At 41.0% G+C, this 23,012-nt stretch overlaps 1 protein-coding gene across 16 annotated transcripts in view; it reads left to right on the top strand.

Moving 5' to 3' along the window:
• nfixb (nuclear factor I/Xb) overlaps positions 1-23,012 on the top strand; it is a 168,923-nt gene that overhangs the window by 139,055 nt on the left and 6,856 nt on the right. For 5 of the 16 annotated variants that reach the window (XM_082181110.1, XM_082181112.1, XM_082181101.1 and 2 more), the window contains 4 exons: positions 655-783; positions 4,237-4,415; positions 7,204-7,351; positions 17,408-17,499. In XM_082181110.1, the coding sequence (XP_082037236.1) occupies positions 655-783; positions 4,237-4,415; positions 7,204-7,351; positions 17,408-17,499 (548 nt within the window). The remainder of the gene's footprint in view (positions 1-654; positions 784-4,236; positions 4,416-7,203; positions 7,352-17,407; positions 17,500-23,012) is intronic. The other 11 variants (XM_082181111.1, XM_082181113.1, XM_082181108.1 and 8 more) reach the window with 6 other exon arrangements.

Raw genomic sequence — 23,012 nt, 5'->3', positions numbered from 1 at the left:
AAACAGAAAATACTTGTTTATTAATAAACAATTAAAATTGAGAGAGAGAGAGAATATAAGATTAGTTTGACTCATTTTGAGGACTTCTAATGATCTGTTAACAATCTCGTTTTTTTTATTTTTTTTTTTTTATGGCGTTTATCGCATTTTGGAAAAGAGCTCTTCAAGCACATTTAGATTTTTCATCCGCTTCTAACGTTACCCGCCCACAAGGAGTTAATTAACATGTATACACAGATGTTTTATGGAAAACTATGTCATGAATATTTACCTTTAAGTCATGGAAAAGTCTTGGAAAAGTCATGGAAATTTAATGGTAAAAATGTGTACGAACCCTGTATATAACTTCTTTCTAAATAATTTTTTACTTGGGAACGAGACAAAAAAATATATAATAATAAAATAAAATAAATAAAACTATTTTTGCAGTGTGACTGGCTTCTCTATAATTCACGTCAAGCAAACAAAAAAACTAGCAGTGTCTTATCTGTAGATTAAAAGACATTTGTTAGTATTATTATCAGCAAATTTGTAGCATTTTAGAAGCTGAGATGGATAAGATTTTTTTTTTTTAGATAAAGATCAAGAAGCAAAACCCTGTTTAATTAAATCCACATCTCTGTTCTGCCATTTTGTTGATCCCATTTTTACCAGGACTCTCTTCGCCTGGTTCTCTTAAGAAGTCGGGGAAATTCGATTTCAGCGCTCTGTCCGGCCATACGAGGTCTGCACGCATGCCGTTCACCCATCACCCGCTGCCCATGCTGGCAGGTGTAAGACCAGGTGAGAGTTCAGAGCCCCCCTCACCCCACCTCCCACATCCTTCCCCTTCCTGTCCTGCTCCCTCACGCCCCCCGGTGGGGTCGGATGTGGTGAAATTCGGGGAGAGGCGAGGTCGTGTTTACACCACGGTCGGGTCGGGTGAAGGCGTTTGCCATTCGTCCCCCCCACCCCCACCCTTTTTCTCCTCTGTACCGAGGCTGATTTGTCTTTTTTTTTTTTTTTTTTGTCTGTCTGTCCATCAATGTGATTGGTTGGTGGTTGGTCTCTCCATTTCCCGACTTCATTTCCCCCCCGCTAGATGCACATGAGCTTGTAAGATATCATTTAAATGCTGTACAGCAGTGATCAAAGTACGTATCCACTCTGTACAATTTTAACTGCTGTACAAGACTCACAGGATTAGAAAACCAAATTTTCATAGATGTTCTGAAGTATTTTGTCATCTATTATCGATTAAACAAGACGGAAGAGAAGGAAAAAATTGTAAATGGGCCAAAATTAGACACGGCAGGAAAATCTTGCCATCAAATCAGTGGCGTAGATGTAAATGTGTTTTTTTATATAGACAGACAGAGAGATAAATAGAGATAGATAGATAGATAGATAGATAGATAGATAGATAGATAGATAGATAGATAGATAGATAGATAGACAGATAGACAGATAGATAGATAGATAAATAGACAGACAGACAAACAGGCAGATAGATAGATAGATAGATAGACAGACAGACAGACAGACAGACAGTTATACAGATAGATATGAAATCAAATATGGACAAACCCCCACACCTGCTAGGAGAAAGCCCAGAGAGCTCAAACCTGGCTGTGTGAGGTCCTGTCACGACGAAAGAGCCTCCAGTGGGACAGAGCTACCAACACACTCACTATACACCTAGAGACAGTGATATAAATATTAGAAGATTAAACATTTTTATTGCTATGTTTATTTTCATGTAAAAAAAATGTTTTAATTCATTTGTATTATTTTATTATTATTAATTTATTATTTTTATTTTTATTGTATAGTGTTATTAATGCTTTGGCAATGTAACGATTTCTTTCACCATGCCAATAAAGCTATTTGAATCTTTGAATCAGACAGAGACAGACAGACAAGACAGACAAGACAGATAGATAGATAGATAGATAGATAGATAGATAGATAGATAGATAGATAGATAGATAGATAGATAGATAGATAGATAGATAAAGAGATAAAGAGATAAAGAGATAGACAGACTAACAGACCGTTAGACAGACAGACAGATAGATAGATAGATAGATAGATAGATAGATAGATAGATAGATAGATAGAATAACAGACCGTTAGACAGACAGACAGACAGACAGGTAGATAGATAGATAGATAGATAGATAGATAGATAGATAGATAGATAGATAGACAGACAGACAGACAGACAGACAGACAGACAGACAGACTGATAGATAGACAGACTAACAGACCGTTAGACAGACAGGTAGATAGATAGATAGATAGATAGATAGATAGATAGATAGATAGATAGATAGATAGATAGATAGATAGATAGATAGATAGATAGATAGATAGATAAAGAGATAGATAGACAGACTAACAGACGTTAGACAGACAGACAGCTAGATAGATAGATAGATAAACAGACAGACAGAGATAGATAGATAGACAGACAGACAGACAGTTAGACAGACAGATACTGTAGATAGATGTAAAGAGACAGACATAGATAGATAGATAGATAGATAGATAGATAGATAGATAGATAGATAGATAGACAGATACTGTAGACAGACAGACGTAAAGAGACAAACATAGATAGATAGACAGACAGACAGACAGACAGACAGACATATAGACATATACAGATATACAGATAGATAGATAGATAGATAGACAGATACTGTAGACAGACAGACGTAAAGAGACAAACATATAGATAGATAGACAGACAGACAGACAGACATATACAGATATACAGATAGGTAGATAGATAGACAGATAGATAGATCTCTATGTTTGTTTGTGTTTCAGTTGTTTTTTTTATGCTGTATACATTTGGATTGAGTCGTAGCCTTATGCTAGCGATGCCCTCTTGTGTGGCCATGTGTTGTTTTGTGTAGCCTGGTTGTGTTTAGAGCTGTTGTTGTGTAGTCACTCCATGTGGGAGGGGGTCTTTGGTGGTGGTAGTTTGTGGTGCCATTTGCCTCCTCCTTGAAGCCTTGGCTCCATCCCATTCCCTAATGGGATTAAAGAATGGATGATGAAAGAGCAAAAGAAACGAGGAAGAGGAGGGAATAGCAGTCTGCACAGCAGAGAGGGTTAAAGCAGGGCTTTGCCTAGGAGCGAGGCGCCCGCGTCTGGGTTACAGCGAGGCTCTGGATGTTGGCAGACTGTCCCAGGCAGCTGGGGTCCCGTTTGGCTGGAGGAGACAAGACCCCTCACCCTTCCACTCGCCAGTCTCACTGTTACTCCTCATGCAAATGAGAGCGTGTCATGACTTCACATTAGGGTTGTGCTGATACTTATTTTCTTTTCTCGTGCAACTTAATTTTAGATCCTTGTACCAATGTTTTATTAATTTATGAGCCTTCATACCATTTTCTACTATCCAATTAACGAAGAAGGAGGTCATCTAAAAATCTGGAAATGATATTTCACAGTGCGCCTCTATGAGGTGCCGTATTGGGCAGAGTTGAAGCAACAACAACAAAATCACGCAGTCTCTCTTACATGTTTGTGGCAGATAGACAGACGGATAGTTTGGGGGCTCTCTTGGCAATTAAAAATTGATACATCATCTGTGACGAAATCTTCTGTTAAAATAAAGGCAATTAAGAGGCTTTTCACTTGGATAGCGTGTTTGTGTGTCTGCATAATCATTTTGAGTTTCTGAGAGAGGTTAAAATTGAGTGTGAGAATGAAAGAGAGGACCACATGTTTTTTTTAGCAGCACAGTGTTCAATTTAGTGTGATCACTTTATGATTCATACAGCACTGATGCAATGTGATACACACACACACACACACACACACACACACACTTACATTGATTGTTTTTATATAAAGCTAACTGAAGTCTACAGAATAAAAGCTTAACCTAAATCCTTAATCCAACTAGAAGAAACCTTTAAGCATTTTGGGATTTAAAAATTAGATTATATAATGATGTATATTTCATATATATTCGTATATTTCTGAATCATTTTTACCTATCAAGACATCGCCTGGGATCCTAAGGGAGGTTTTGTCCGATTTAGCTCTGTTCTGCGAACAGTTTTTCCCAAATTATAGTGTATACACACACACACACACACACACACTATTTTTCCTGAACTGCTTTCCATCACTTCCATCTCATGTCATCTGTTGTTGGACTAATTATTAATATACTACTGTACTTGTATAATATCTGTCACTAACCTCTCTCTTTGTGTGTGTGTGTGTGTCTGTCAGCAGGAAGTCCCCGTGCCTCAGCTTCTTCCCTGCACTTCCCCTCGCCATCCATCATCCAGCAGTCCAGCCCGTATTTCACCCATCCCACCATCCGATACCACCACCACCCGGGACAGGACCCGCTCAAGGAGTTTGTGCAGTTCGTGTGCGCCGACGGATCAGGACAGGCTAGCGGTCAGGTAAGAGGAAATGACCTCACACAGGAAGTGTTGGTGTGAACGTCTGAATTGAACTCGTTATGCAGCTGTTCTCTGAACAAACACACACTGGTTTAATAGTGAATTTTGGGAATGCCGTCCTACAGTATCATACTACGCATACTATTTTTGCAGCATGTATACTGTGAACCGTATACAAATTTTCTGTTTGCATTAAAAACCCAGTATACATTATACAAGAGAGAAGAACGCATGAAATACTCTATCCCACAATGCAATGTGTTCAACTTGATCTTTTAGGACACTTTATACTAATACTCCATTTTGAATGCAGCCATTGTCACAATCCATTGTATAAAACATTGATCATTGCTTGCTGCATATTGTTTCACACACTGTTTGTTAAAATGTTTGGAAATATAGAGTATATAATGTGCAGTGTGCAATTGTTTAATGATAAGACATTTCATCCTTCCAAACCAAATGTTGATGAAACAGAACTTAGTTTTCATTTTAAGCAAAAATACTTGCCTCATTAATTGATATTGAATGTATTCTTTTTCTCTGTGAAACTAACGTTATCAAGCATTTAAAGTAATGTGTGAAGACACAGGGCTCCAGACAAAAAAATCTATTTAGGACCCTTTGGCTCCTATAAGGGAAAAAATTAGGCGCCAAATTATTATTATTTTAAGTGCCACAAAAGAATAAACGTATTGTAATTTTGTCATGTGTTGTCACGTCTGCCCTCCTTTTACAGCATCAGCATTTTCATCCATCTTGTGGATGTCCTGGGAACTAAGATTCACTTAAAGTAGGAACTGAATTGTTTTTCCAACTTGACAGTCACAAAGAATCGTTCTTTACACAGAATCTGAGCCAGTCACAGACCATAATAATGTCAGCATCACATGGCCAATGAGTATAGTTTGGCCTCCTCCTAATGCATCCTATAAACATTGTTGTATGTCTTGCACAAACCCAATCTATTTTTCTTCATGAGTAATATCTGAGGTAAATTTGGTGAAAGGCAGCTCTTCAAATTAAATTATACGGGCGGTGTTGAATTTCATTTTTAGCTCCTTGCATTCTTTCTTATGTAGACAACAGGTTAAGTAAAAATATAAGTATAGTGTGATATAGTGCATATATTTAGCAAAATGCTCCTTTCTATAGTTATTTTTCTTGCTGACTCCTGAGTTTGAGGATTGAATGGCTTTTCTGAGGAAAATTTGACGTTACGTGACATGATTGTTCTCAAGCTGTTTTATACAAGCTCTTTCCAAGGTCGAAATGCTGATTGAGCGATCTGTCTGTCAGGCCTCATTAAAAAGCGCCAAAACGACATTTATTGCTTGTATTTCATGACAAAATTGACAGAATTTGAAAGCTGAAAGTTTGTTAATAGTTTACTAAAATTAACAAGCACATTACAGGTGACAATTAAGTACAAATCTTACTGTGATTATGGATGGCTGCGTGACAAATACTGTGAAGTTCAGGCAGTAACAGAAAAACAACAAAGATGAAAAGATATTGAGAATAAGAATCCATATCAGTATCAATTAAAAACGAGAATTGTTAACGATTAGTTTCGCGTCCACACAGCTGACATGTTTATCTTTTGTAGTTTATCCACGAAATAGATGCTGCCTTCCTGAATTTTTACTGTACTTGCATGGTTCAGTCATTGACACGTTTCCGTCGTTTTCTCTCTCACAGCCGTCAGCGTTGTTGTTCGATAGAGATGAGGGCTTTAAAAAGGCAGATATTTTTCATTTTGACATGCGTTTCTCACGCACAAAGCTGATCCTCGCTGTCCCTGTGCATATTTTGGTGAGGTTTTTTTCCACTTCAACTTTGCTGCACGTTGTCTCATTTTATTACGACAACACAACAAAAGATGTGATGGATAACAGAACATGCAGGTCAAAAGGCATGAATTTTTTTAACCATAACATGTAAGTTTATATTGTCGCCAGTGGCAATCTCGGCAAAAATATCACTCGCAAATTAATATTGCGACCGTTTTAGTCGCAGTCTGGAGCCCTGAGACATCTGTTGCAATTAACAGACCAGCTAAGATTGAAGTTTGCTGTTATCAAGCATCCACAAACTTTTTAAATAATGCACAAATGTAGATAATGTATGCACTTTTTTACTATATACACACAGTAACTGCATACTGTCTTTTCCGATGGAAACAAAAGTGTGCGTTCCTTCCTTGTCTTTGAGGCCGACTAATCGGTCACTGTTATGTATCTTTTGCTTGTCTAGACAATCTTGAGTTAATCTCTCCTTCTCTGTCCACTTCCACGTTAAAACCCATCTGCGCAACCGCTGACGACCTCTGCGCATTACAGCGTAGCGCATCCCTCCTCAGTTCTGCTTCTGCCATTTTCAGCGTTTTGAACATGGCTTTTTTTTTTTTTTTTTTTGCCCAGATTTTGATTTGGAATCATTCCATGGACCAAAGCTCACCTCACCATTCGTGCGCCCATTTCTTCTTCTTCCTCACCTTCTACCTAAAGTTCTCCATTTTTGTTTATTTCCAGCTCCTCCACTGCTCCTGTCTATGCCTGTGGTGAAGTCGACACACAAACACGCACACAAACACACCCTTTCATATACAAAAGCAAACAGACATTCACCATCCTTTTGGTTGTTTCCCTCTCAACTCTTTCCACTACCAGCCACCCGCCATTCCTTTTTTTTTTTTTTTTTTTTTTTAAGCGAGTCTGCGTTGTTTTTTCCATTTGTGGGGTGTCGGGCGTGTCCGTACTCCTCACCCTGTTTGTGTCGTCTGCAGCCGAACGGGAGCGGCCAGAGCAAAATGCCGGGCTCCTTCTTGCTGCCTCCACCCCCCCCTGTGGCGCGTCCAGTGCCCCTCCCAATGCCAGACTCTAAACCCAGCAGCACGCCCCCCGATGGCGGACTCACCTCACCCACATCTCCGTGTAAGTGACCCGAAACCCCCCCCCCCCCATTCCACCAAACCCCTCGAAGGCTGGGAGAAAGCCAGTCGTCTGGCCACAGCTGGGCCGATTTTTGCCATCTAGTTTGTGTTTCTTGAGTTAACATCTACTGCCCATTATTCGTAACTATCGTGTTAGCACTAACTGTTGGGTCAGACCTAGTCCTTACTACTTTTATTTTATTTTTTCAATCTGAATGAAACCAATGCAATTTTCGTGCAGGTCTTTTTTATGCATCCTAATTTTCAGGCATGAATTTTAGTGGTTTTTAGTGGTTTAACCCATCAAAAACTAAAGTACGGAGCCCATAAAGGGAAATAATAAAGGGGGGAAAATGAGTTGGGAGTAAAATATATATTTCAATGGTTTTGCGTTCTCTCTCAAAACCTTTGCGTTTCCCTGAGAAACTTTTGCATTCACTCTGAAAATTTCTGCGTTCTCTTGCGAAACTTTTACGAGCATTTGGCCATATAAATTTTGCATTCGATCACAAAACTCTTCCTTGAGAAACAAATTTTTCTTGCGTTCCTCTGAGAAACTTTGCGTTCTCTCACAAAACGTTTGCGTTCCTCAGAAACTTTACGTTCTCTCACAAAACTCTCCCCCAAAAAACTGCGTTCTCTCAAAAAACGTTTGCGTTCCTCTGAGAAACTTTGCATTCTCTCACAAAACATTTGCTTTCCCCTGAGAAACTCTGCGTTCTCTCACAAAACTCTCCCCCGAGAAACTGCGTTCTCTCACAAAACGTTTGCGTTCCCCTGAGAAACTTGGCGTTCTCTCAAAAAATTGTTGTGTTCCCCTGAGAAACTTTGCGTTTGATCACAAAATTCTCCCTCGAGAAACTGCGTTCTCTCACAAAACGTTTGCGTTCCCCCGAGAAACTGCGTTCTCTCACAAAACGTTTGCGTTCCCCTGAGAAACTTTTCGTTCTCTCACAAAATTCTCCCTCGAGAAACTGTGTTCTCTCACAAAACGTTTGCGTTCCCCTGAGAAACTTTTCGTTCTCTCACAAAATTCTCCCCCGAGAAACTGTGTTCTCTCACAAAACGTTTGCGTTCCCCTGAGAAACGTTTCGTTCTCTCACAAAATTCTCCCCCGAGAAACTGTGTTCTCTCACAAAACGTTTGCGTTCCCCCGAGAAACTGCGTTCTCTCACAAAACGTTTGCGTTCCCCTGAGAAACTTTTCGTTCTCTCATAAAATTCTCCCTCGAGAAACTGTGTTCTCTCACAAAACGTTTGCGTTCCCCTGAGAAACTTTTCGTTCTCTCACAAAATTCTCCCCCGAGAAACTGTGTTCTCTCACAAAACGTTTGCGTTCCCCTGAGAAACTTTTCGTTCTCTCACAAAATTCTCCCCCGAGAAACTGTGTTCTCTCACAAAACGTTTGCGTTCCCCCGAGAAACTGTGTTCTCTCACAAAACGTTTCCGTTCCCCCGAGAAACTGCGTTCTCTCACAAAATGCTTGCGTTCCCCCGAGAAACTGTGTTCTCTCACAAAACGTTTGCGTTCCCCTGAGAAACTTTTCGTTCTCTCACAAAATTCTCCCTCGAGAAACTGTGTTCTCTCACAAAACGTTTGCGTTCCCCTGAGAAACTTTTCGTTCTCTCACAAAATTCTCCCCCGAGAAACTGTGTTCTCTCACAAAACGTTTGCGTTCCCCCGAGAAACTGTGTTCTCTCACAAAACGTTTGTGTTCCCCCGAGAAACTTTTCGTTCTCTCACAAAATTCTCCCCCGTGAAACTGTGTTCTCTCACAAAACGTTTGCGTTCCCCCGAGAAACTTTTCGTTCTCTCACAAAATTCTCCCCCGAGAAACTGTGTTCTCTCACAAAACGTTTGCGTTCCCCTGAGAAACTTTTCGTTCTCTCACAAAATTCTCCCTCGAGAAACTGTGTTCTCTCACAAAACGTTTGCGTTCCCCTGAGAAACTTTTCGTTCTCTCACAAAATTCTCACAAAAACCCAGCAGCACGCCCCCCGATGGCGGACTCACCTCACCCACATCTCCGTGTAAGTGACCCGAAACCCCCCCCCCCATTCCACCAAACCCCTCGAAGGCTGGGAGAAAGCCAGTCGTCTGGCCACAGCTGGGCCGATTTTTGCCATCTAGTTTGTGTTTCTTGAGTTAACATCTACTGCCCATTATTCGTAACTATCGTGTTAGCACTAACTGTTGGGTCAGACCTAGTCCTTACTACTTTTATTTTATTTTTTCAATCTGAATGAAACCAATGCAATTTTCGTGCAGGTCTTTTTTATGCATCCTAATTTTCAGGCATGAATTTTAGTGGTTTTTAGTGGTTTAACCCATCAAAAACTAAAGTACGGAGCCCATAAAGGGAAATAATAAAGGGGGGAAAATGAGTTGGGAGTAAAATATATATTTCAATGGTTTTGCGTTCTCTCTCAAAACCTTTGCGTTTCCCTGAGAAACTTTTGCATTCACTCTGAAAATTTCTGCGTTCTCTTGCGAAACTTTTACGAGCATTTGGCCATATAAATTTTGCATTCGATCACAAAACTCTTCCTTGAGAAACAAATTTTTCTTGCGTTCCTCTGAGAAACTTTGCGTTCTCTCACAAAACGTTTGCGTTCCTCAGAAACTTTACGTTCTCTCACAAAACTCTCCCCCAAAAAACTGCGTTCTCTCAAAAAACGTTTGCGTTCCTCTGAGAAACTTTGCATTCTCTCACAAAACATTTGCTTTCCCCTGAGAAACTCTGCGTTCTCTCACAAAACTCTCCCCCGAGAAACTGCGTTCTCTCACAAAACGTTTGCGTTCCCCTGAGAAACTTGGCGTTCTCTCAAAAAATTGTTGTGTTCCCCTGAGAAACTTTGCGTTTGATCACAAAATTCTCCCTCGAGAAACTGCGTTCTCTCACAAAACGTTTGCGTTCCCCCGAGAAACTGCGTTCTCTCACAAAACGTTTGCGTTCCCCTGAGAAACTTTTCGTTCTCTCACAAAATTCTCCCTCGAGAAACTGTGTTCTCTCACAAAACGTTTGCGTTCCCCTGAGAAACTTTTCGTTCTCTCACAAAATTCTCCCCCGAGAAACTGTGTTCTCTCACAAAACGTTTGCGTTCCCCTGAGAAACGTTTCGTTCTCTCACAAAATTCTCCCCCGAGAAACTGTGTTCTCTCACAAAACGTTTGCGTTCCCCCGAGAAACTGCGTTCTCTCACAAAACGTTTGCGTTCCCCTGAGAAACTTTTCGTTCTCTCATAAAATTCTCCCTCGAGAAACTGTGTTCTCTCACAAAACGTTTGCGTTCCCCTGAGAAACTTTTCGTTCTCTCACAAAATTCTCCCCCGAGAAACTGTGTTCTCTCACAAAACGTTTGCGTTCCCCTGAGAAACTTTTCGTTCTCTCACAAAATTCTCCCCCGAGAAACTGTGTTCTCTCACAAAATTGTTGTGTTCCCCTGAGAAACTTTGCGTTTGATCACAAAATTCTCCCTCGAGAAACTGCGTTCTCTCACAAAACGTTTGCGTTCCCCCGAGAAACTGCGTTCTCTCACAAAACGTTTGCGTTCCCCTGAGAAACTTTTCGTTCTCTCACAAAATTCTCCCTCGAGAAACTGTGTTCTCTCACAAAACGTTTGCGTTCCCCTGAGAAACTTTTCGTTCTCTCACAAAATTCTCCCCCGAGAAACTGTGTTCTCTCACAAAACGTTTGCGTTCCCCTGAGAAACGTTTCGTTCTCTCACAAAATTCTCCCCCGAGAAACTGTGTTCTCTCACAAAACGTTTGCGTTCCCCCGAGAAACTGCGTTCTCTCACAAAACGTTTGCGTTCCCCTGAGAAACTTTTCGTTCTCTCATAAAATTCTCCCTCGAGAAACTGTGTTCTCTCACAAAACGTTTGCGTTCCCCTGAGAAACTTTTCGTTCTCTCACAAAATTCTCCCCCGAGAAACTGTGTTCTCTCACAAAACGTTTGCGTTCCCCTGAGAAACTTTTCGTTCTCTCACAAAATTCTCCCCCGAGAAACTGTGTTCTCTCACAAAACGTTTGCGTTCCCCCGAGAAACTGTGTTCTCTCACAAAACGTTTCCGTTCCCCCGAGAAACTGCGTTCTCTCACAAAACGCTTGCGTTCCCCCGAGAAACTGTGTTCTCTCACAAAACGTTTGCGTTCCCCTGAGAAACTTTTCGTTCTCTCACAAAATTCTCCCTCGAGAAACTGTGTTCTCTCACAAAACGTTTGCGTTCCCCTGAGAAACTTTTCGTTCTCTCACAAAATTCTCCCCCGAGAAACTGTGTTCTCTCACAAAACGTTTGCGTTCCCCCGAGAAACTGTGTTCTCTCACAAAACGTTTGTGTTCCCCCGAGAAACTTTTCGTTCTCTCACAAAATTCTCCCCCGTGAAACTGTGTTCTCTCACAAAACGTTTGCGTTCCCCCGAGAAACTTTTCGTTCTCTCACAAAATTCTCCCCCGAGAAACTGTGTTCTCTCACAAAACGTTTGCGTTCCCCTGAGAAACTTTTCGTTCTCTCACAAAATTCTCCCTCGAGAAACTGTGTTCTCTCACAAAACGTTTGCGTTCCCCTGAGAAACTTTTCGTTCTCTCACAAAATTCTCCCCCGAGAAACTGTGTTCTCTCACAAAACGTTTGCGTTCCCCCGAGAAACTGCGTTCTCTCACAAAACGTTTGCGTTCCCCAGAGAAACTGCGTTCTCTCACAAAACGTTTGCGTTCCCCTGAGAAACTTTTCGTTCTCTCACAAAATTCTCCCCCGAGAAACTGTGTTCTCTCACAAAACGTTTGCGTTCCCCCGAGAAACTGCGTTCTCTCACAAAACGTTTGCGTTCCCCTGAGAAACTTTTCGTTCTCTCATAAAATTCTCCCTCGAGAAACTGTGTTCTCTCACAAAACGTTTGCGTTCCCCTGAGAAACTTTTCGTTCTCTCACAAAATTCTCCCCCGAGAAACTGTGTTCTCTCACAAAACGTTTGCGTTCCCCTGAGAAACTTTTCGTTCTCTCACAAAATTCTCCCCCGAGAAACTGTGTTCTCTCACAAAACGTTTGCGTTCCCCCGAGAAACTGTGTTCTCTCACAAAACGTTTGCGTTCCCCTGAGAAACTTTTCGTTCTCTCACAAAATTCTCCCTCGAGAAACTGTGTTCTCTCACAAAACGTTTGCGTTCCCCTGAGAAACTTTTCGTTCTCTCACAAAATTCTCCCCCGAGAAACTGTGTTCTCTCACAAAACGTTTGCGTTCCCCCGAGAAACTGTGTTCTCTCACAAAACGTTTGTGTTCCCCCGAGAAACTTTTCGTTCTCTCACAAAATTCTCCCCCGTGAAACTGTGTTCTCTCACAAAACGTTTGCGTTCCCCCGAGAAACTTTTCGTTCTCTCACAAAATTCTCCCCCGAGAAACTGTGTTCTCTCACAAAACGTTTGCGTTCCCCTGAGAAACTTTTCGTTCTCTCACAAAATTCTCCCTCGAGAAACTGTGTTCTCTCACAAAACGTTTGCGTTCCCCTGAGAAACTTTTCGTTCTCTCACAAAATTCTCCCCCGAGAAACTGTGTTCTCTCACAAAACGTTTGCGTTCCCCCGAGAAACTGCGTTCTCTCACAAAACGTTTGCATTCCCCCGAGAAACTGCGTTCTCTCACAAAACGTTTGCGTTCCCCTGAGAAACTTTTCGTTCTCTCACAAAATTCTCCCCCGAGAAACTGTGTTCTCTCACAAAACGTTTGCGTTCCCCCGAGAAACTGTGTTCTCTCACAAAACGTTTGCGTTCCCCTGAGAAACTTTTCGTTCTCTCACAAAATTCTCCCCCGAGAAACTGTGTTCTCTCACAAAACGTTTGCGTTCCCCTGAGAAACTTTTCGTTCTCTCACAAAATTCTCCCTCGAGAAACTGTGTTCTCTCACAAAACGTTTGCGTTCCCCTGAGAAACTTTTCGTTCTCTCACAAAATTCTCCCCCGAGAAACTGTGTTCTCTCACAAAACGTTTGCGTTCCCCCGAGAAACTGCGTTCTCTCACAAAACGTTTGCGTTCCCCCGAGAAACTGCGTTCTCTCACAAAACGTTTGCGTTCCCCCGAGAAACTTTTCGTTCTCTCACAAAATTCTCCCCCGAGAAACTGTGTTCTCTCACAAAACGTTTGCGTTCCCCTGAGAAACTTTTCGTTCTCTCACAAAATTCTCCCCCGAGAAACTGTGTTCTCTCACAAAACGTTTGCGTTCCCCCGAGAAACTGTGTTCTCTCACAAAACGTTTGCGTTCCCCCGAGAAACTGCGTTCTCTCACAAAACGTTTGCGTTCCCCCGAGAAACTGCGTTCTCTCACAAAACGTTTGCGTTCCCCCGAGAAACTTTTCGTTCTCTCACAAAATTCTCCCTCGAGAAACTGTGTTCTCTCACAAAACGTTTGCGTTCCCCTGAGAAACTTTTCGTTCTCTCACAAAATTCTCCCCCGAGAAACTGTGTTCTCTCACAAAACGTTTGCGTTCCCCCGAGAAACTGTGTTCTCTCACAAAACGTTTGCGTTCCCCTGAGAAACTTTTCGTTCTCTCACAAAATTCTCCCCCGAGAAACTGTGTTCTCTCACAAAACGTTTGCGTTCCCCCGAGAAACTGTGTTCTCTCACAAAACGTTTGCGTTCCCCCGAGAAACTGTGTTCTCTCACAAAACGTTTGCGTTCCCCTGAGAAACTTTTCGTTCTCTCCCAAAATTCTTCCCCGAGAAACTGCGTTCTCTCACAAAACGTGTGCGGTCCATTGAGAAACTTTTCGTTCGATCACAAATCTCTCCCCCGAGAAACTGCGTTCTCTCAAATGTTTTTTTGCTTTCCTCTGAGAAACTTTTCGTTCGATCACAAATCTCTTCCCCGAGAAACTGTGTTCTCTCACAAAACGTTTGCGTTCCCCCGAGAAACTGCGTTCTCTCACAAAACGTTTGCGTTCCCCCGAGAAACTGCGTTCTCTCACAAAACGTTTGCGTTCCCCCGAGAAACTTTTCGTTCTCTCACAAAATTCTCCCCCGAGAAACTGTGTTCTCTCACAAAACGTTTGCGTTCCCCTGAGAAACTTTTCGTTCTCTCACAAAATTCTCCCCCGAGAAACTGTGTTCTCTCACAAAACGTTTGCGTTCCCCCGAGAAACTGTGTTCTCTCACAAAACGTTTGCGTTCCCCCGAGAAACTGCGTTCTCTCACAAAACGTTTGCGTTCCCCCGAGAAACTGCGTTCTCTCACAAAACGTTTGCGTTCCCCCGAGAAACTTTTCGTTCTCTCACAAAATTCTCCCTCGAGAAACTGTGTTCTCTCACAAAACGTTTGCGTTCCCCTGAGAAACTTTTCGTTCTCTCACAAAATTCTCCCCCGAGAAACTGTGTTCTCTCACAAAACGTTTGCGTTCCCCCGAGAAACTGTGTTCTCTCACAAAACGTTTGCGTTCCCCTGAGAAACTTTTCGTTCTCTCACAAAATTCTCCCCCGAGAAACTGTGTTCTCTCACAAAACGTTTGCGTTCCCCCGAGAAACTGTGTTCTCTCACAAAACGTTTGCGTTCCCCCGAGAAACTGTGTTCTCTCACAAAACGTTTGCGTTCCCCTGAGAAACTTTTCGTTCTCTCCCAAAATTCTTCCCCGAGAAACTGCGTTCTCTCACAAAACGTGTGCGGTCCATTGAGAAACTTTTCGTTCGATCACAAATCTCTCCCCCGAGAAACTGCGTTCTCTCAAATGTTTTTTTGCTTTCCTCTGAGAAACTTTTCGTTCGATCACAAATCTCTTCCCCAAAAAACTGCGTTCTCTCACAAAACGTTTGCATTCCCATGAGAAACTTGGTGTTCTCTCAAAAAAAATTGCATTCCCCTGAGACGCTTTTCGTTCTCTCACAAAACTCTCCCCTGAGAAACTGCGTTCTCTCAAAAATGATTTGCGTTACTCTGATAAACTTTGCGTTCGATTACAAAACTCTCTCCCGAGAAACTGCGTTCTCTCAAAAAACGTTTGCGTTCCTCTGATAAACTTTGCGTTCTCTCAAAAAACGTTTGCGGTCTATTGAGAAACTTTGCGTTCGTTCACACAACTCTCCCCCGGGAAACTGCGTTCTCTCAAAAAAATATTGTGTTCCTCTGAGAAACTTAGCGTTTGATCACAAAACTCTCCCCTGAGAAACTTTGCGTTCTCCCACAAAACGTTTGTGTTCCCCTGAGAAACTTTGCGTTCTCTCACAAAACGTTTGCGGTCCACTGAGAAACTTTTCTTTCGATTACAATACTCTCCCCCAAAAAACTGCAATCTCTTTCAAAATTTTGCGTTCCCCTGAGAAACTTTGCAAATGCTCGTAAAACCTTTGTGTTTTCTTCTAAGAAACTTTGTTCACTTACAAAAACTTTTGTGTTCTTTTGCAAAACTCTAGTGTCCTCCCGATACTCTTTGCATTTGCTCCCTTTTGTGATGAAAACAATGTGAAGTGGGAGGAAAACTATAATTTAGAGCTTTTGCAAGCGAATGCAAAATTTCTTGGAGGGAAAGCAATTATTTTACTTGAGAACGCAAAAAGCGCTCAAACATAGATTTTCCTCCCATCTCATATTTTTCCCTACAAATGTCCCCTTAGGGCCTCCGTACTGAAGGGTGCAAATTTAGGGCAGTAAAAGTGGACTCCAAATAGTTTTTTACATTTTTATGCATTTTAGTTCAAACTATTTTCGCGGACTTTTTGTAATGCAGCCTCTGATTATTGGACAGTGCTGGCGTGAAAATCAAAACAACATAGAAGAGTGTGTATCCACCCGACTAAAAAGACCAGCTTAGACCATCTTGAACTTTCATTTTGGTCCAGGTTGATTTGTGCTGGTCAGTGTGTTGAAGAGTCGATTGTGAAACACGGAACCCATGCTTTGAAATTTTACGTTGGTTTGATTTGAGTTTGTTTTGGTTACATTCACATTGCTGGTTAGCTTTTTGGCTTGTGGAAATGTGATAGTTGAGCTCCAGTGCTGGTCTAAAGGTCAGTTTGTCCCGTACTCAAACCAAATTTAGGCCGTTCAGAAAGGAGGTGGCGTATCGGGGTGGAGAATCAGACAAAATATTTTCACTCACCACAGACGGGGCACTGGACGGAGCACTTGCATTTCTTTTCCTCTTTTCTTTCATGTTTCTTATTTTTCCTTCCGTTTCATTATTTATTTATTTTTTGGGGCTCCATTGTTTTTTTTTTATGTTGTTTGTGTGTGTTGTCTTTTTATGTGTTTATATGTTGCTGATTCTCCAGAATGCACTTACCACACCTGCTTACAAATATATAGAATGGTTAATTGCTTATGTTTAAAGCATTAAGCATATAGTGGTCATGCATTACAATAAGTTCACTACGGTTAATGCGGATTATTAAGGGTAAATATACAAAACGAATTGCCTAAAACCCCTTTAGTTTCTTTTAGCAAAGTAAATCCTAATCATTTAGTGCTTAGCTTAACATGTAATCTCCAAAATAAATTGTGTATTATATAATGTCTCTCATTAAACAAATGGTATCTAATTGCAATAATAAAAAATAATAATTAATGAATGAACAAAGCAGCATTTAATATCTTTTTGAATGTTTGCTAATGAAAGCGTTAACAGCAAACTGTAGAACAAATACGGCTCTTTGGCTTTGATTCTTTTCTTGTTTTAGATATCCATATTTGATGAACGGTTACAGAGTCCATCAAATAAATCCCAAAACCCGAAACTGCCCTAAATTTCATAATGACTTCAAACCTGCAGATTCAAATTCAATTTTAATTGATTGATCTTCAACTTTGTGAACCAATGACAATCAAGCATAGTATATCTTTGATTATAAGTTCTTGCAAGTACATTCAGTACAGGAGTTTTACTGTTTCATTTCATGAAATTCACTCAAAGCATCTGCTGAAAATCATTTTTTTTTGTTCAGATTGCTCTTTAAATAACTAAAAGATTTTATATTGTATAGGGCGATTCATGAAAATGTTAAATGTTGTACTTTTCTGATGATTTTCTGAAATCTTTTTGTTTTTTATTTATATTTTCTGTCTCTCTTCTTCTCTCTTTCTTTCTCAGCATACTCCACGCCAGGCTCCACAGCTCCCAACAGGTTTGTCAGCATCGGATCACGGGACAACAACTTTCTGAACATACCCCAGCAGACGCAGGTGATTGTTATAATCAAAACAAACCTTGTTTCTTGTGTTTGAGTGTTTAAAATCCTCTTTCTTAGCATGTTAGCCTGCTCCTCCCCTCCTTTCCCGTGATGCTCTCTGCTATGCGGTGACGGGCCCATCTGGAGCAGGCCTGCGATAACTCAAGCTGATCGGCGCGGTGTAGTTGATTTGAGCGTTGCGAATGTGCGGCCACCACACTGCGCCTCCTCCATCATCCAGTACACTTTACTCATTAATGTGTAAACCACACCCGCCCCGGGCCGGCTCCCTGCTCCTCAACACATGGTGACCATCTGAAGTCGCTAACTCGCCCGCTCTCACCTCCTCCCTCTGCTGGACGGCCTCTCTGGATTTGACCATTAATTTCCCTCTCTTTCTGCCTAACCTTTCCTCAATTCTCAGTGTTTTTTTCACCTTCTTTAACTTGTTTCTCAACTCGCTATCACCCTCTGCTGGTGATTTTTTTATAAAAAAAATTCTTCTCTCCCACCGTGACTTCTTGGCTGTGACTTCGCTTTGTCCGATTTTGCAAATTTTCTAGTGTGTTCACCCTAAATTTTAAAGGGTAGAGGAACTACTTTTTCTTTTGTCCTCTAAGACTTAAACAACTTTAGTGTGCAAAATAGCATAGCTGGGTATTATAATTAAATATTTTGCAAAGATTCATTATTTCTTAGTGAAAAAAAAATATATATATATATATATATTATTATTATTATTATTATTATTATTATTACACTTTTCTGGGTGCAATAATTCATTTATATAAAATGATTAAATGTAATATAGACAGTGACGTGACAATGAAAATAGCTGGTGAGAATAAGTAAACGCTTTGTGAAGATTCATTATTTGCAGATGAATATGAATATATATATATATATATATATATATATATATATATGTGTGTGTGTGTGTGTGTGTGTGTGTGTGTGTGTGTGTGTGTGTATGTGTGTGTATATATATATATATATATATATATATATATATATATTGCTATGCAAGTAAAGAAATAAATTGAAATAAAGTGCAATAATAAAATATTAAAAATATTAAATGTAATACAGACAATGATAAATGATGGAGGCAATGAGACAGTAGTGAAATAATACATTTATTATAAACACATTTTTTTATGTAATACAAACATTGATAAGAGCTAAAAGTAAGAGGCAGAGATACAATGGCGAAAGAATAAATAAATTTATTTTGTTTTTATTTATACATTTTTAAGTAAATGTGCATTGAGAAAGTGCATTAATAATTATAATTCAGTGTAATTTACTTCAAAGAGCTGTTTCTTGAAGGATTCAGTGAACTTTCAAGTGGCCTAAAGGGTATTTCAGCAGTTAAGTTAACTTTAAAATGTTTGTTGACAAGACTGGCATGTATTTTGAAGAAAATAACACTTTTCAAACAAAACATTCTACAAAAAGTACTTTAGTTCTTTTGATTTATCATTGAAAACCTCACAGAGTTTTTGTTTTAGGTGATAGAAGCTTTATGTCAGTGTATCATGTTCATAGTCGATGAGATTTTCTTCACCTGAGTGAACTGACTTCATACATCCAAGAAAAATCACCACAACTCTAGTTTTGTCCAAAGACTCAAAAGAAAAGTGACGTGATTGAAGAGAAAAGATCCAGTAGCATTTCAGACGCACAGATACAGACAGATCATCTCATGTAGTGCCATTCAAACCTGTGCCTTTTAAGTGTTTGAAAACCTTTTGGGCCCACTGTATGTCCATACATCTCCGTATGGGGAAGTTCTCTCCGTTCCCATCCAAAGGAACAAGGAAAGAACTGCGGAAAAGTGAGACAGGCCCGGAGGAAAGAGAGGCAAAGTTTAAGCACGGCCCCTAAACTGAAAAGTCACGTCCCAACTGTCTGGTTGCCCGCAGCAACGAGACATGATGTCACAGGCAGTTGAACTTGAGAGGTGTGTGTGTGTGTGTGTGTGTGTGTGTGTGTGTGTGTTTGAGTAGAGCTGGTCACTGCCAAGGATTACAGGGGGAAGATGGGATTGCGAGAGGGAGGAGTACAGCTTAGAGGGGAAGAGTTACTTTGCCCGAGTGGCTGTTGGGCTCTAGCCAGGGGCGAGCAAGCCTTGCGGGGTGGGGGGGTATAGACGGGACGTGCCGGGGGTGTTTGTGTGACCTGCAAGAGTCACCCAGAACAAAAGTTACCCACAGCCCCTCCTCCCAGACCCTCTCAGCCAAAGTGTTTCCAGGATTTGACTTCTAGAGAGTTTTGTTAAAGCCAATCAGGAGAAACAATCCCGCTCTCTCTCACTGAGCTCTCACTGTAATCCAGAGCGGCATCTCTCCTTCTCCATCTCTCTTCACACTGATGGAGCCGAGCTCTTACTGTAATCCAGGGCGGCATCTCTCCTTCTCCATCTCTCTTCACACTGATGGAGCCGAGCTCTTACTGTAATCCAGGGCGGCATCTCTCCTTCTCCATCTCTCTTCACACTGATGGAGCCGAGCTGTCACTGTAATCCAGGGCGGCATCTCTCCTTCTCCATCTCTCTTCACACTGATGGAGCCGAGCTGTCACTGTAATCCAGAGCGGCATCTCTCCTTCTCCATCTCTCTTCACACTGATGGAGCCGAGCTCTCGCCGTAATCCAGAGCGGCATCTCTCCTTCTCCATCTCTCTTCACACTGATGGAGCCGAGCTCTCGCTGTAATCCAGAGCGGCATCTCTCCTTCTCCATCTCTCTTCACACTGATGGAGCCGAGCTCTCGCTGTAATCCAGAGCGGCATCTCTCCTTCTCCATCTCTCTTCACACTGATGGAGCCGAGCTCTCGCTGTAATCCAGAGCGGCATCTCTCCTTCTCCATCTCTCTTCACACTGATGGAGCCGAGCTGTCACTGTAATCCAGGGCGGCATCTCTCCTTCTCCATCTCTCTTCACACTGATGGAGCCGAGCTGTCACTGTAATCCAGGGCGGCATCTCTCCTTCTCCATCTCTCTTCACACTGATGGAGCCGAGCTCTCGCTGTAATCCAGAGCGGCATCTCTCCTTCTCCATCTCTCTTCACACTGATGGAGCCGAGCTGTCACTGTAATCCAGGGCGGCATCTCTCCTTCTCCATCTCTCTTCACACTGATGGAGCCGAGCTCTCGCCGTAATCCAGAGCGGCATCTCTCCTTCTCCATCTCTCTTCACACTGATGGAGCCGAGCTCTCGCTGTAATCCAGAGCGGCATCTCTCCTTCTCCATCTCTCTTCACACTGATGGAGCCGAGCTGTCACTGTAATCCAGGGCGGCATCTCTCCTTCTCCATCTCTCTTTACACTGATGGAGCCGAGCTCTCGCTGTAATCCAGAGCGGCATCTCTCCTTCTCCATCTCTCTTCACACTGATGGAGCCGAGCTCTTGCAGTAATCCAGAGCGGCATCTCTCCTTCTCCATCTCTCTTCACACTGATGGAGCCGAGCTCTCGCTGTAATCCGGAGCGGCATCTCTCCTTCTCCATCTCTCTTCACACTGATGGAGCCGAGCTGTCACTGTAATCCAGGGCGGCATCTCTCCTTCTCCATCTCTCTTCACACTGATGGAGCCGAGCTCTCGCTGTAATCCGGAGCGGCATCTCTCCTTCTCCATCTCTCTTCACACTGATGGAGCCGAGCTGTCACTGTAATCCAGGGCGGCATCTCTCCTTCTCCATCTCTCTTCACACTGATGGAGCCGAGCTGTCACTGTAATCCAGAGCGGCATCTCTCCTTCTCCATCTCTCTTCACACTGATGGAGCCGAGCTCTCGCTGTAATCCGGAGCGGCATCTCTCCTTCTCCATCTCTCTTCACACTGATGGAGCCGAGCTCTTACTGTAATCCAGAGCGGCATCTCTCCTTCTCCATCTCTCTTCACACTGATGGAGCCGAGCTCTCGCTGTAATCCGGAGCGGCATCTCTCCTTCTCCATCTCTCTTCACACTGATGGAGCCGAGCTCTCGCTGTAATCCAGAGCGGCATCTCTCCTTCTCCATCTCTCTTCACACTGATGGAGCCGAGCGCTGCGTCACGTGTCAAACGCTCAAGCACTTCCTGATTAGTCAACGCAAGGGTGTTTCAGTAAATCTCTGAACAAGAGCTCTTGAGCGGATTGTAGAACAGTATTGTTTTAGAGCTATTATAATATTTATTTTATTTAAAACAATAATTTTATATATTAGTTTAAATATATATTTATATATTATTTTATTTATAAATAATATAATTAGTGCTGTCAAATCGATAAATCGCATCTAACAAAAGTTTGTTTTCATAATGTGTCTGCATATATTATTTAAAAGAAAATACATATTATATATATATACGTGTGTATGTGCATGTCTGTTTTGCCCCCATTTTTCATGAGCTGAACTCAAAGATTTAAGACTTATTCTATACGAGTAGTACATTTAGAAAATAGAATTTTTTTTTTCATATATATACAATGCGTGCAGAATATTAGGCACGTTGATTTTCTGATCATATTTTTTTTCCAGGCACATTTTACCAATTCCAAACCACATTAATCATAATAACTACTATTAATTTAGTATTTAATCATTTATAAGTGATATATAATTGTTCATGAAGGCTGGAAATAAAAAATGCCTTATATTCAGGTGTGCATAATTATTAGGCAAGTTTTCTTTGACACCTTGCTCTTCTGAAGACTCCAGGTAGGTTGCAGTTCTGGAAAACGGTGGCGCTGGAGACTTAAGGGTTCCTGATGGTTTCACACTTAATTCTTAACCTTCATTCTTAATTCTTTGGCAGTTAACATGTGTCTTTTCTTCTCCACCTGTTTTTGTCTGACCCTGCTGACCCAATGAGCATTTCACTGTCCAATGGTCATGCCTTAACTGCAATCTCTAGTATTGCATTAGTATTGCATCCTTCTCATTGGGATTTAATCATTTTTGACTTTTAAATCTGAATTAAATCTCTTTTTTGGCTTATTTTATCTGTAAAAGAAAACTTGCCTAATAATTATGCACACCTGAATATAAGGCGTTTTTTATTTCCAGCCTTCATGAACAATTATATTTCACTTATAAATGATTAAATACAAAATTAATATTAGTTATTACGATTAATGTGGTTTGGAATTGGTAAAATGTGCCTGGAAAAAAAATATGATCAGAAAATCAACGTGCCTAATAATTCTGCATGCACTGTATATATATATATATATATATATATATACATATACATATACACATATATATACATATATACACACACATTCAAACAGACAGACATGTATATAAATTAGTATTTAATTCAGCATATTTTTATATAAAATATTTTGTAAATTTTGTTTTATTTGTAAATATGACATTTAGAATTGTATATATTTTCTATAAATAATTAATGTTCATTAATATTAATTAATTATTTACTTGTATATTATAAATTGAATATTAAGGACATAAACCTTCATGAAAATATTAATCACAGTAATAAAGGACTGTCCTTCCTCTATTTACAGAAAAATATAT

This window comes from Leuciscus leuciscus (genome assembly GCF_965113295.1).
Source record: "Leuciscus leuciscus genome assembly, chromosome: 1".
NCBI classification, from domain to species: Eukaryota; Metazoa; Chordata; class Actinopteri; order Cypriniformes; family Leuciscidae; genus Leuciscus; species Leuciscus leuciscus.
Note: the sequence above shows the minus strand (reverse complement) of the source record. Positions and strands in the feature narration are given on the sequence as shown.